This window comes from Epinephelus lanceolatus, chromosome 1 (genome assembly GCF_041903045.1).
Source record: "Epinephelus lanceolatus isolate andai-2023 chromosome 1, ASM4190304v1, whole genome shotgun sequence".
Lineage (NCBI taxonomy): Eukaryota > Metazoa > Chordata > Actinopteri > Perciformes > Serranidae > Epinephelus > Epinephelus lanceolatus.
Window position 1 is genome coordinate 49,479,227 of NC_135734.1, and position 15,369 is coordinate 49,494,595.

The 15,369-nt window shown below is 41.6% G+C and overlaps 1 protein-coding gene across 9 annotated transcripts in view; it reads right to left on the reverse strand.

The window, feature by feature from the left end:
- dock3 (dedicator of cytokinesis 3) overlaps positions 1-15,369 on the reverse strand; it is a 308,157-nt gene that overhangs the window by 31,304 nt on the left and 261,484 nt on the right. For 8 of the 9 annotated variants that reach the window (XM_078171839.1, XM_078171833.1, XM_078171825.1 and 5 more), the window contains exons 17-26: positions 15,101-15,207; positions 13,465-13,636; positions 12,299-12,396; positions 11,595-11,678; positions 10,991-11,091; positions 10,344-10,425; positions 6,326-6,496; positions 3,006-3,198; positions 2,099-2,226; positions 676-822 (exon numbers count right to left, since the gene is read on the reverse strand). In XM_078171839.1, coding sequence (XP_078027965.1) covers positions 676-822; positions 2,099-2,226; positions 3,006-3,198; positions 6,326-6,496; positions 10,344-10,425; positions 10,991-11,091; positions 11,595-11,678; positions 12,299-12,396; positions 13,465-13,636; positions 15,101-15,207 — 1,283 coding nt within the window. The remainder of the gene's footprint in view (positions 1-675; positions 823-2,098; positions 2,227-3,005; positions 3,199-6,325; positions 6,497-10,343; positions 10,426-10,990; positions 11,092-11,594; positions 11,679-12,298; positions 12,397-13,464; positions 13,637-15,100; positions 15,208-15,369) is intronic. The other variant, XM_078171836.1, reaches the window with a different exon arrangement.

The following is a 15,369-nucleotide window of genomic DNA, read 5'->3' on the forward strand; positions in this document are numbered from 1 at the left end:
CTGAGCCAAAGATGAAAGGAGTGAAATGTGAATGAAGACTGGTGGACAGTCATGTGACAATCAATCACTAAAATGTATTGAATTTGCATGTTTCACTGCAGCCTATACCGAAAAAACCCCTTTACCTGTCTGAGAGACTGTTCAAGTAGTCCAATGCACATTTACATGACACCTCTACAGTCTAACTAAGAGACGTACTGTTCCTTCTCCAGAAATACATTTAATAAAAACAGATTGCAAACTGGAGCAAAACAAGAATTTCAGAATTGCTGAGCCATGCAAGCATGCAAACAGAGAGGAGGAAAAGGATGAAGAGTGATGTTTAATGAAGAGATAACAAAAGATGTGAAGAGCTGATGGACACATGGGTCAGTGACAGGATGGATTAATGGACTGATTAGGGGAGGGCAATATAGATAGCATGAATACTGATAGTGATAATTATCACATTATTAACTGTACTGATCAAAGTATTGATCCCAGTGAGTCAAACAAAATCACTTCTCAGATATTTTGGTGATTTCAAGGAGCGAGGACTCTGTAACATTATGATAATATTTAAAAGAAATTAAACACTAATATTAAATTACTGCCCAGCCCTACGAAGGACAGAGACGTGGATGGAGGAGCGCAGTGGGAGGTGAAGTCGTAGTAGTCGTATTGTTAGTTACTAACAGTGATCTCCGCGGTGCACTGCGGACAGCGTTGACCCCTTACCGCCTCCTGCGATTGGCTCTTGCTCATGATTGACAGCAGGGTCTGCAGGAGGACGTCCAACAGGGACTCTACCATCATCTCCACCTCCTCCTGCACTGACGTGTCCTGGAGGAAGAGTCGAGAGGAAAAGGGGAGTGGGGGAAGGATAGAGAGAGGAACCATGAGGCGATGGAAAGCAGAGAGAAAAAAAGGAGAGTGGGAAGAAAAGCAGAAGTGAACAGAGGGCTTCAGTGAAACTTCTTTATTTTTCATGGTGTGTCACAATGTTGGTATTCACAGATCTCAGATATACAGTGATGATCCCAGACTCTGTGTGGATCAGGCAAACACCAACTAACCTCAGTGCCAACACTCAGTGACAAGCAAGACACAAGAACCTGGCTTGAGTCTTTATGAGCTGTAGCATTTATTCAGGGACAAATAGCCTAAACTACAGTATACACAATTTCTTTGACTTGATACTCTGTGCTATGGTTGCTGGAGTGAAAATGTCAAATGCTAATATGTGGGGCCACCAGGGGCCCTTTCACCAGTTATTTTTGGGGGGCCCCAAACATTTGCCTTTTTGCCTCTCCTGACGATGCATGTCTGCTGATACACTGGGGAGAACCTAATTTACTTCTTACAAATGTCCCACTAATGCCTTTGGATGCCACCAAGATGTGAGAATATGACACAATGACAACGTTCAAACTTCTCAAAATCATAGGAGAAAAAAAAAGACTATGGGGTGCCATTTAAGTTCATTTTAAATAAATAAATAAATAAACAAATACGACTATGAAATAAATCCTGAAATAAATGAATGAGGCAATAAATATATAATTATAAAAATACATGCATATGTACTAATGAGTCAACATAGTTCAAAAAATAAATAGGTTTGTATTAAAAAAAAAAGAGGAAGTGTTTCAAGGGACTTTTTTCCCCCTGATGCCACATTTATTTCTCTGCTCTTTTTTATTTTCCATCTGTTAAATTCAAATGAACATGGTTATTTTAAATTCAGACCAAAGCAACGGAACCAGAGAAGAACAAAGAGAGCCTGATGTCTCTGCAACAACTGAACTGATGTAAACAATAAGTTTTCCACTCGTATAAAACAGGATTATTGCTGCGACATTCATGCTCTGTAGAGGAAGAACCCATCTGACAAAGTATTGTACGAATGCCAAGATCAGGATGAACATCAAACGTCACATCACACTTACTTTAAATTGATAAACATGGGTCCCTTTTTTCTGGGATTCCTTTACTGATAATGAATATGAATTCATCGCAGGTTGACAGCTGACTGAGAACTCCCACATTAGACCACACTGTGCACAGTGTGTTATTGGTATATACTGTATATGTATATGTGTGTGTGTGTGTGTGTTACCAGTGAGCTGCTCTTGATGATAGAGAATATAGAGCTAAGTATTCCAGAGCAGATGAGCAGCTCTTTCTGCTGCCGCAGATGGAGGTGGATGTGATGGAGGACAACAGGAAGAAGGATCCTTCGAGATTCTGAGGGCACGCACGCACACACACACACACACACACACACACACACACGAAGACATTTATTAGTATCTAGTATTTGAAAAGTCCCGGTCAGACCAAAGATTCAAGACGAGACAGAACACTGCAGGGAAAGTTTTGGCGGTGTGAACTGTCCCATCTCAGCTCGACTCAGGCTGATGGTGCCGCCTGTAACTCAGCTCGTCAAGTCACCAGTGGCTGATTTTAGAACATAAGGCATGTCACCTGTCTCAGCAGCCACTCAGCTTGTAGCAAAGTCAGCTGGTCAAGTCAGTTACAGCCTGTCAGCTGGTTGACATGGCAGAGTTTTGGATGGAAAGTCTTCAGGCTGCTGTGAAGCTGCGCCTACTTATGGCAACAAAAAGTTTGTCTTGGGTGCGTCAGTACAACGGACAACCAAGAAAGGACGGCACAGGCGATACCAGCAACCGTTTGAGTCTATCAGTGACTATCATCAGTGCTCACAACACTGATGATAGTCACTGATTTAAACCAGGGACCCTCTTACTGTGAGGCGATAATGCTAACCACTGCACAACCGTGGCGCCATTAGAATGATCAGCATGGCCTTAAAATGACTTTATATATATGTACAGGGTTCTCACACATCAGCCCATCATAAAATTTTCATTCACAATGTTTAACACCAGCAGAACTGTATAGTGCACTTTATTCCGTAACATACGCACTAGTCTTCTGTACAGAAGTATAAATCAAAGGACAGATGATGACATGTGTGTGTGTGTTCTAACTAAAACCTTTACCTGGGAAAGAGAAGAGCCTGCTGTCCACTGTCCGGGCTATAGACTGCAGTTTGACCACATCCATGGACTGTCCAATGTGCACCGTGGATGGCATGCTGCCCAGAGTGCCACGCACAAACTCTGCCACTTCCTGCACTGTGAACATCTGCAGCAGCTCATCAAAGATGGCTGGGAACGAGTTCAACAGAGCGGCCTGGGGAAGACGAGTAAGAGGAGAGGATGAGAGGAGTTTTTATAGAGGAGGAGTGAGGTGGAAGTTGGAAAAACAAAGAGCAGGGAAGAGACAGTGGGTAGAAAGGTTAATAATGTGAGCCTCTGTGTTTGTAGTGTAGAGAAATGTGACCGTGACTTCATTCTGAAAAACAACAAAGAGGAGCAGAGGTGAGTTTAGTGGACACAGTGAAAAGCTGAAATCCAAAATGCCTGACGAGTAAAGCTTCTCATCTCACATACATGCGCACTTTATGTGGGTTCTCTAAGCTTTTTACTCTGCAGACTCTATTTTTTCACACTGCCTTCGAGCCAAGCACCCACTACCAAGTATACAGTCTCAATATTCTCAAACACAAGTACTGCATTTTGCAATACAGCTCTTCACCAGTTAAGACATTTGAAAGACACACGGTAGAGCAGACGAGGAAGATGGAAGTGAGTTCATTCGTAAGTAGATAAGAAATCACAGCAAGATTAAAAGGATTAGAAAAAAGACAAAATCTGAGAAAGAGGAGGAAAAGGTTCAGGAAAAAAAGCACAAGTTTGAATATCGGCAAGATATTAATCTGTAACCAAACAAGAGGAGGAGAAAACTTCCAGCAGCCATTTGCTTGTTTTGCTAACAGTGCAGTTTTCATCTTCACCAAGGAAGTGATGCGGATCAAGTTTCAGCACAAACACGCTGATAATGAAGTGAACTCCACAAACAAATATCACCTTTTCCTCATAATTTCCAAATGTTGCACCTGAGGCCTCTGCAACCTTTAACAGTCAGACCTGTCTGATGTGATTCTTGGATGAATTCCTGGTGACAATACTTGTTTCTTCGATTATGGCATTATTTTCATGATCAGATAGGCTTCTGACTTTTTATTGATAAGCTGATTAATCACTTTGTCCATAAAATGTCAGAAAAAACAAAATCTCATTGAAGTTAGTCTGAGTGGGCGGAAGCTCGCTGCATAGATCAGCCTCTCATTGGGTGGAACGAGCCACCCGCTGAAGTTCCGCCCTACCACCTCTGGTTGTGTAGCAGTTTTCAACTGTTTTCAACACGTCCTTTACTAACTTTTGCGGTGTTTGATCTTGCGGGGATGTAGCCATTTTTCTGCCATTGTTCGCGTCCTGTAGGCGATATTTTTGTGGGCGTGTTACACCAAAACCTGTTTCCCCCCGGCAATATTTTTGCAAGCGCACCATTGCTGTGGCACCGCCCAGAACGACTGTGATTGGTTGAAAGAAATACAAGCAGCCAGGGCGTTTTTTTCTCCAATCTCAAAGTGAGAGTCGGCCCAGCCAGACCTTTCTTTTCTTGAGAAAGGTCTGGCTGAGGGAGACTAGCTTGAAGTCAGATTTGTGATTAAATTATTTGTTTTGTTGTTGTTAATGATTAATGAAATATCAAGATAGTTGCTGACTCTTTATTTCTGTTTATCAACTTATCAATTACTCATTGTTGAGATTTTTTTTTTTAATGACCTCACCTAAAAATAAAAATAACATAAATCTTCATGACCACGACGGGTTAACGGGAGCTTCAGCTTTTCATTGGTGCAGGACTGGTGACCAGTACACATTTAAATTTAGTCTCTCTGATGTTTTAGTGCAGCTCACTGCCTCACAGGAAGAGAGGAGGAAGCCATTTCTGTTATTTATTCTTCACATGTGAATGAGCAGCCAGTCTTCAGGGTGTGATGTGAGTCTGGGAGCTGAGAGTGTTGAATTTTACTGTAATGGAACAAGGTAGAACATTTTTTTGGGTGGAGGAAATGACAGGAATCAGATGTGTGCTTACAGTTAGAGATGTGTGATATTGGTTTGTAGCAGAGACTGTATTATAAAGATGGATGACATGACAGCTCCCCAAGAGTGAAGCCAAAACACCTTGATCGCCCCCTGGTGGCTGGCTGCAGTATAGGTCATAAACCCCCGCCCCCTCATGTTAGCAGATGGGACAGGAGCCAACTAAAAAGTCAAAGTACATGTCAGATAAATTTTCATTTCAGGTAGTTTTTTCTGATACATTTGGTACTAATTAGATACTGAAACTATAAAAAGGAGGTGTGATGTCATGATTAACAACTGTGTGAGCCAATCTGAGTGCTCGCAATCAAACGTGCTGCTCACGAGTAGTCGGACAGGTAAATGGGCGGGAACACTATGCTGCAGAGATCGCCACTGCGCAGCCTCCAAATGACACCACCAGCGAAAGACGTCAGCGGCCATATCCGGGATATTTTGGCTTCATTTTTGTACAGTAGGAGCAAGTGGGGATGCGTCGTCCATCTTTACATTCAGTCAGTGTATCGTAAGTGTGAGTGAGCAGTCAGTGCAGGTCATGTCAGGAACACGTGTTTGTGTAAAGCAGTCGTGGCTGTGCAGGATCACAGTGTGACGTTAGGCTCACAACACGCTGAACAGGTGAATTAGGACTCTGTGCTTCACACAAGGAACAGGGTGTTTTGGTTTTCATCCGTCTACTTACTGACAGTGGAGACGGCCGCAGAGCGTTGGCGCTCCAGGCCTGAGTGCAGTTGGCCTGCCCGCTGCCAGGAGCCTGTCCTGGCGCAGGGGGCTGGGCTTGGCCTGGGGCAGGGGCTAGTGCTAAAGGAGCGGCCGGCCCAACGCCGGGGCCTGGGGCTTGATTTGGGGCTGGACAAGGCTGGGAGCCCTGTGGTGTGTGGGTGCGGAGGGAGGAGGCATATTAAGGACCCAAAGGGTGGAGCAAAGAATTGTGGGAGATTGAAAGAGAAGGTGAGGGAGGGCAGCCAGGAAAGGTCCAAGGTACAAAAAGGTACATAAAGGAGATAAAAGTCAGATTAAAGCAACTAAGAAGAAATGGAAACATCTAAACTACAAGAAAACACTGGATTAGTCTCATCTAAACTACAGAGACGCAACATGTGGCAGTTTCAGCTGTGAAAAAGGAAATTACTTAAACAAGGAAAGCACATCAACTTTACCATGAGATCATTCTTTAAAGAAAATGAATAAACAATTAAGAACAAAAACCTAAAAACAAAGCATTTTGTAGAGATCTGTAGAGTCTGTGTGTGTGTGTGTGTGTGTGTGTGTGTGTGTGTGTGTGTGTGTGTGTGTTTTCTCACCTGTGTGAAGATGAGGGTCTCTGAGTTGCGGCTGTCTAGGCTGAGGACGAAGCGGATCGACTGAAACAGTTCCTGGATGCTGGTGCGAAACTGCTCCTCCTCCATACGACAAGTGGCCCGAGAGTAAAGGATGCGAGACTGGACGATGAACTTAAACAGATACTCCAGAGCCTGAGGATGTTTGTTTGTGTGTGTGTGTTTTGATAGACAGAAACAAGGAAGCACAAAATAAATATTTTATTTTCATAAAAGCATCTCTATGTTGAGCTTTCCTTATCGTTTTTACTTGTGTTATTCAAATTGTCATCATTTCATTCCAGAAAGACTTAAAAACTTTCAAGGAATATTTCACCTGCTGAATTATCATTTTAATATCAGTCACTCATCTGGTGTTTCGTTGAATTGGTAAATTCAGGAATCAAAAACCTTAGAAACTTCTTGATGGACTGAGGTCAGTGGGGTCCACATTTAACAACAGCAAAACTATATCAAAACATCCTTTTACAAACTCTCACACAACTCATAATCCAAGTCTCATTTATCCAGTCATATTCTCAGTACTTCCAAAACACATGCATTTTTGCTAATACCTTACTATTTAACACCCTTACCACATAAACAATCTCATGCGTGGACGAGTAGCGCACCTTCACTGTTCATACAGAAGTGTTTTAAAGAGTAATTTTTCATGACAATGCATGTGTTTGCGAAGTAGAGCTCTGATTTTCTGCTGGAGCAGAGAGCAGCTTGTAAGCTGATGTTTTGATATAGATTTGCAGTTGTTAACATGTGATCCCTACTGATTTTAATTAATCAAGAATATTCCTTTTTTTGAAAATTCGTCATTCACCGTAAAGTTATGGAAGAAAAACACCTCACGAAACATGGAAATGATCATTTGGAAGCGTGAGTTATTCCTTTAAACATTTACCTGAAAATTTTAATATACACCCATTGTAGAAAAGAGACAGAGGTTCAAGTGTGCAATGTTCAAACTTGAATGTGAACAAAAAGTCTTGTTTAACTAGGAATGCTGACTCATGGTTGTATGACCTCCGCACAGCAGGCAAGTTTCTCTGACAGTTTCCATCCATGTCAGTGAAAACATGGATGCTTCACACACAGAAGATCGATACAATCAGCACAGTTTCAAGATTAGAGTCACCAATTCAGTATCTGACCAAATGTCTCCCCTTCTGTTCCTGAGATATGGTGTTGAGTAATGGCCAGAAAAGTGTTTTTTGCAGAATATTATGATGTCACAGTGAAGTTGACCTTTGACCTTTTTAATATAAAATATTATCACATCCACAATTTATCCTGTTAGACATTTGTGTGAAATGTTGTCATAATCAGCGTGTGAATTCTTGAGTTATGGCCCAAAAAAATGTTTTGTGAGGTCACTGTGATCTTGACCTTTGACCTTTCGCCATAAAGGTCTAAGCAGCTCATAGTTGAGCCCAAGTGGCCGTTTGTGCCAAGTCTAAAGAAATTCCCTCAAGGCGTTCTTGAGATATTGTTTTCACAAGAGTGGGACAGACAGACAGATGGACGACCCAACAATAATGCCTCCAGTCATGATTGTCGCCGGCGTGAAGGCAAAATAAATATGAACAATTCGTTTTCACTTCACTTCATCAATATGTTTTAAGAGTAGATATGATTGTTTTCTTAAGCATAAATATTTAATTTGAATATAATCACTCTGTTCTAATGAGCTCAGTATAACATGAGTAGAATTACTTAACTAATTGTTAATTTGTTTTTCTTTGACATACGATCATTTGAAAATGTTGGTTGAAGCAGATTAAGGCTAAATAAAGCTGTCTTTAATTTCCTCAAAGGGTGAACAAGAGCACAGTTTGTACAAGACGGAGACAGATACAAGTTAAAACTCAGCGGACATGGACGCAGACAAACTTGTTAAAATATGGATAAAAACTCAGATCTGCGCCCACAGCTGCAGCATGTGTCAAAACTATCCTCAATAATTCACACCGTCCACTTTAACATGACAGTGTGACCCATTTGAGACGAGTGTTTGAGTCTGATAAATAATTTAAGGTGCTGTTAAATGGTACATTCTCTACATCAGTTTCTATTCTGAGCTCTGCCTACAATAATACTGATGCAATGGTGGAAACGGTGGAGTCAGCCTTTTGTTGCAGGCTGCGTGAGGACATTCAGTGGGAAGAATTACCAAGGTGTAAAGATTTTGATAAAGCCCTTTGGTTTTCACTTAAAAACTCTGTGAAGATAAATCACTGAGGCAGGGTAGAATATCTGCAACTTCTTGTTTGTGAAAGCCAAAGGGAATAAAGGAAACACACTAGGAGAGAAAACCAGTGATTCATTACCCAAGTTAGATCATTTCTGTTTTAATATTATAAAATGTCTTTAGCTGGAGCTCTAGCTCTTTGTTCTCTACTTAATGAAACATAAAGTCCAAGCAAGAATGTAAACACCATATTTGTAAAAAGTGAACACATATGGAAAACATAATCGCATTAAAAGTTTTAAAAGTATAACTATAATTTAATGTGCAGACATTTACTTGAGTAATTCATCTCCTCATACTGAGTTCATAAGTAGTTTTCCTGCAGTCTGTGGATATATAAGGTAAAGTGCAATGCAGGGGAAGGTATTAAACATTGGGACACTAATTAATGGACACAGTATAAACTATGATTTAATGTGGAACCATTTCGCGCTTCCTAATTTTCATATATATATATATATATATATATATATATATATATATAATGTTACAATGTTGGATATTCATATTAAAAGTGGCCAAAGTTTTAAATAATGAGGTAAATGTAAGTGAAATTAATCCCTGTGAGCAAAAACTTCAGGCTTCAGTTGGTTCTGAATTCTCTGTTTGCAATGTTTTTTTTCTGCTTTGGCTACAAGTTGACGTCAGCTCATTACTGATTTATTTTTATGGTCATCAGCTGGAGGTCATCAAGTGTTTATATTACATACACTGCTACATGTAGCTACATGCTAACACCAGGGAAACGTAATACTGGTCACGGATGTTGTTAATTTCTCCTAGTTTTAGAACATATTCCTGCTATAAGATTTCCAGTTGTGTTTGGGGGATTTTAATGGTGATTTTTAATGGCAAAAGTGTTGCTATTCTTCGATACAGTCGGTCCGCGGCTGCAATGATGGTGTAGAAACGCCGAGATATGGAGGACCCAGAAATGCTGACCAATCAGAGCAAACTGGACATTTTCGAGAGGGGGCTGTAAGGCCCAAATTCCACCGTCTGCGCTCCGGAACAGCAGCGGAGCCGATACATTTCAATTCTAGTCAATGTGTGTGCTTCCACCGGCTGCGGCTGTGCTGTGTTCCGGCTCTGTCACAGCTGCGGCGGTCTGGAGCCCTCTGCAACAGATACGCAGGACTTCTATTTTTGCCAGGTGCTGGAGCACAACGCAGCGATTCAGCACAGAGCAGATCGTGCGGGGCAGGAAGTTGTGCACAGAAACAAAATAAAACATCCGGTTAATTTTCAAAATAAAATACATAGTGTTCACGGCGGATCATATTTCCCTGCACTACACCTTGAAAACGTCATAATGGGTGGAGGCAGGCCTGAAGTCAACAGGTCAGAGGTTTTCAGACGTCATTTCACCCCGTTGACACCATGGACGAGGAGATGTTAATCATGGAGGTGCACCCAGATGTCTTCCTACTACTCCTCTGGTTTTGTGGTTCTGTTTATAGAAACTACATCTTGTTATTATAGTGTATAGTGTTGTTATATCGCGCGATTATGCATGAATTCGCGAGATCTTGTGGGTCCTCATGACTCCCGCTTTTCGGCGGAGGTGCACCGCTCCGCACCACAAACGCAGCCAGTGTGTGTTGACGGACGGCGGAGCACGCAGCGAATGACCGACACAGCTGTTCCGCACCGGACTCACATCCGGTGGAATTCTGGCGTAAGGCCCAGACACACCACACAGACATCAAAGAACTAACAGCTTCAGTCAGTGGCTCTTACCCTCATTGCTTCCTGTATGTGGTCCTGTCTGACCACCTCAGCAGAGCGGTCCATGTACCACTTCAGACAGCGGATCAGCTCCCTGAAACACAACGAACATTTAACTGTGTTAAAAAATTGTGACATGAGACACTTGAGCATTATGTTCCATGGCCAAGACCTAAAAACAAAGTGAGCGAAAGCTTAAATAACACAGCTAAGACCTGTAATATTGTGACCAGCTCTGTTCTGACTGCACTGACAAGAGCATAACTTAAGCAATGGACACTCACTAGTGTGGCTTTTCTTGGACTCACACTGAAGTGGTCATTAATTCACAAATACTACAAACCAGAAATAACAACAAAAGCCCTCCATTTCTCTATTATAGATGGAGATAGTTGGTAAAATGCAAACCACATTAACACAAGTTTACTTGAGAGAATGATAAAGAACTTCAACATCAGGGCTGTTGGCAGATTTAGAAAATTAAATTTAAGGAGAGCGCATGCCATTTCAGAGGAATGGTATCCTGCAGTGTATTCGACAAAAACACAAACAGACATTCAGACACACACATACCTGCATATCTTTAAAGAGAGTGTATTAGAGGTTAGTTTGTCAGTGCATTGACCACTGGATCGTACAATAGATAGTACAACACTTACTTGTAAGCCAGTGCGCCAGCAAAGTGCTTCTGGATATACGTGTCCATCACCGGCCTGAAGTGGTAATATTTACTGTCCCTGAGGAGGTTTATAATGAACACCTGGCACACAGAGAGGGAGATGTTAAAATAATGATAAACAAATGGGAAACATGAAGCCTTATATGTATGTGTCTGGAGAGAAACTTAAAATAATGTTATATTTCTAATATAATAGCATATCTTCATGGTCACCGTGCGAGTATGAGATTCAGTTTGTAACTTCCATTATGATGCTGCAATAAATGAGGTAACAACAAACTTGAACCTAATATTGTTCAGAGTGACACTTGTTTGCAGGTAAATTGTCCAATTAGAGGCCGTGTTCCAATATGTTGTAAATAACCAATCAGTCAGTCAGACTCTATGCGTAGTGTGCTTTACAGATAACAGACATGAAAATGGACTGAAGCTGACAGTGTCTGTTATTGGACTGACTTTAAGAGGATCTCCGCTTCTAGTTGGCTCTTGGGAGACTTGTTTAACTCAGGCTCACTCACAAACTACAGAACTGCGAGATCTCAACTTTATGTCTTGATGCATGTTTTGTGCACATACAAACTTACCAATGATTGGAACACCAGTGGTCCATATTTGTCGGTGTTGTCGTCCAAGATGGAGAACAATGTGTCCAGAATGTCTTGGAGAAACTGTCACACATACAGACAGATAGAGTTGCATTTGCTCTGGAAACATTAGGTACTTTTGCTGTGATCAGGTTTGACTGATAAAGGTCAATTCATATAAAAGCAGATATGAGGGATTTAACCTGAGACCTGTTGGCTGTAGACATGTTGATCTTAGACACGCTGACTATTTAGTTTTACTGACTTTGTCTTCATAATTCAATAATTTTGAACATCCTGCACAAGGAGGTAGCTCTAGTGGAGAGAAACAAGGGACTAAACATGTCTCACATTGGGAATTTTTCTAATGAATAGAACAATATTGTGCAAGGCTTCTGTGTAAAGTCTTTGATCGGATGATGGATTGGAAAAACACACAGGAAAAACAGACTTGGTGTGCAAAGGCCTTGAGTCTGTCTGGGAAAATGTTTTCAGTGTGTGAGATGTGCTTACACTGCAGTTACTCAGTTTCAGCTCCAGACTGTTTATTCACTGTGTCTATCATGTTAATATTTTCTACCCATAGAAATGAGCCATTAAAGTATTCAGGTTAAGAAAACTTCCTCAGTATGAATCCATTACTCCAACATGTGGCTATTTTTGTTACAGACTTTGATACAGATTTTTGTCAGGCTAAATCTCACCTTGACTATCTCTTCTCCACTGACATGTCGTAGCCGGCCAAGAATGTCCATGACCCGGTCTGGGTGGGCCTTCCACTTCAGCAGGGCCAGGAGATCCACTGGAAGACAACAAGAATGTCAACTACCAGAAAGACGCACACTAATTGTGGTTGCAGTTTTACTGTGCTCCAAGTTCCTCGGCCACCTAGTCTGCAAGGTATCTCAGTTTTGACTCATGCTACTGTTAAGTTCAACACTTGTGTGAAGACTCAGCGTGCTCATAGGAGGCAGGAAAAAATCTGAATGAGTTTATCTGAGTAAAAATTTACATGTCCATTATCCAATTTACATCTCGCCTGGTCCATTACCAACATGATGTTCCACTTCACTGTTGTCTGTTCTCATCACATACGTTGTAACACAAGCTAAACCTACGCAGAGTTCACAGCATCTTCCACACACCAAAGATGCTGTTTAAACCATGCTAAACTGCAGTATAAACTAAAATTATATCGGCACTTGTATAACATGTCATGCCAACATTTAAACATTTGAATCAAATACATATGTGTGTAAATGGTTCTGACACTAGTAGGGTGAATAGGAAAGCTTTATTTGCTTCTTAAATATAGAATCATAAAATGTGTGGGGTTTCCTTGTTGCAGCCTCACCACAATTCCCCTGAATGATAAAGACTAGGATACCACTGTGTCCCTAAGCTGCACGTTTAAATATACACCGTGCAGTGTTTTTCTAAATCTTTGTCAGCCATCTCGTATGAGCCACTCTCAGTGTGTGGCGTTGTACTTTTCTGCAGAGACTCTGCCCTCTGTCTGCTTTTTTTCTTATTTTCTTTTTCTTTTTGGTGTTTGGGATGTTTATGGGCCTGTATCCCCACATCACTCACATGAGGTCAGGGCTTTATACAAGTTAGTGACCAGGTGCCAAGGAGTAAGCAGCAGGCATCCAAGAGACACAGTGCTGAAAAGATAGTGAGGCGAAATGCCAAACAAAAGGCGTTGACTTTTACTTTCATTTTTGCTAGCAAGTATGTTTCTAACAGTAACTGACAACCCTGCATAGTATACCTTTACGCATATGTTTACATAATCACACAGACAACACACACTCAAACTCTGGCTGTCCCTGGGAAGTAGACCTATAAAAATGTTGGACCAGCTGCGTACCATTCTGAGTGAGCTTTGTGGAGGAGAGCTGTGTGGAGATCCAGAACGTCTCCTTGGCACTGCGCTGGAAGATGAGGCTGGAGGGGATGCTGGGGCAGCTGTTGAAGTCTTCTTTACAGCAGGGCAGGCCCAGGTACAGGGCGTGGTTACTGAAGGTGGTGTTCTCATCACACTGAAGCCAAGAGAAGCCAAAAGGAAGAGGAGGACAGAGACGAACATTTTACCATCAAAGACTTAAAAACAATTTCTCTCTCACTCTGTACCAACAGGAAACACCTGCAACCTCGCAAATCTCAAAAACTAAAACACAACTGGTACATTTGGTACAGCTGCACATATTTGTCAGTGGATTTTTAAAGGTCAGTATAATTTTTATAGTTTGGAACAGGGTAAAGCTGATAGCTAGCCCAGCGGCCAATATTGGCTAAACCGACGATTGAGTCAACCTCTACCCCAAGCCACATTTAATGCCGTAGTTGCAGGATATCCATTTTAAATAATACTGAATTTTGACTATTTAACAGCATGCCGAAAGAACTAGATGAGATTTCATTAAACTTCACGGTCATCTATCTGCAGTGTCATTGTTAACGCCCAGACACACCAAACTGACGTTAAAAAACTAGCGGCAACAGAGGCTGATTGTTGCATCACCTCACGTTGCCTGTGTCTTGGCCAAAAAGTTGCATCTGAACACATCACAAACACTACAACAATCTGTGCCTGTGTGAGAGGAAATAACTCTCCATACTAGCAGGCAGCGGTAGTTTAGTAGCTTGAAGGATTCAAGGCGCTAGTTAGCCAGCTAGCTCATTAACAACACCACAAGAAGAGAAATGGAAGTAGAGAAAGTAAACAAACAGCTTAAGTCAAGAGAGAGTCAGTTAAAAATAAGTTTTCTAATTTTTTTTTTAGCCATTGAGCTTTTCAGCAGAAACAGCAAATAACTGTTTGTGTCATTATTTGCTTGGACAAGGTAAATATCCTTTGTTCTTTCAACATAGCTAAACTTCAAATCACAGTGATTTTATTCACCAACGGGCTCCACTGTCTCTGATGCCAACTCATAAGGGCTGTCGAGGGCCAACGGCACAGAACACAGCGCTAAAACTAGGGCTACGGATGCTCACCGACGGCTTGACATTGACCAACTGTTGACTGTCAGCTTGGTTTGTCAGGGCCCTTACACTCCAAAATAAGTTCTTTAGTAAAAACTGCACCAAATACAAACAGAAGACAAACATCCGAAGGCTGTGTGTTGGACACAGTTGTCATGGTCTTATTATGGTGGTTTAACTGGTGGAAGTGAAATGTCGCTGACTTTGCTGGTCAAAGAGAAGGCCAGTGTTCCCTTAAAGGATATGGGCAGATGTTACTTTGTGTAAACTTCATAGCTGTTCAAGAAAATTGTATGGTCATTTGGTTTGATAACACTAACACCACAGAATAAATATCCAGAAGAAGCATCCTTTCAAACATTGCTGAAAACCTTCACCCACTTCTCCATGACACTCTGCAAGGACAAAAGGGTGGTAGGTCACTTTGTGGTAAAGCTCTGTGATTAGTAACAAGAAAGCATTACGGGGGCAAACGGGGAGGCAGTCAGTGCAGCACTGACTCTGCAACTGTGTCACACCTTGTAAACGTAGAGTTCATGGCTCTCGTCTGAAAGAGTGGTTCCATCCTCCCTCATCAGAGGAGTGAAGGAAAAACCAAACAGCTTCTTCTCTCCTTTGTCTTTTGCTGCAGAGTGAGTGGAAATGTGACAGGAGACAAAGACATACAGTTAGAGACTGAAAGATACAGGGACTTCAGAGTGAGGCAAAGTTTCTACTGGATTTGCTTTAATTGCTTGAGTCTTTGCACGGATGTCTTTGGTCAGTAAGTTCTATTCCAGTGAAGATG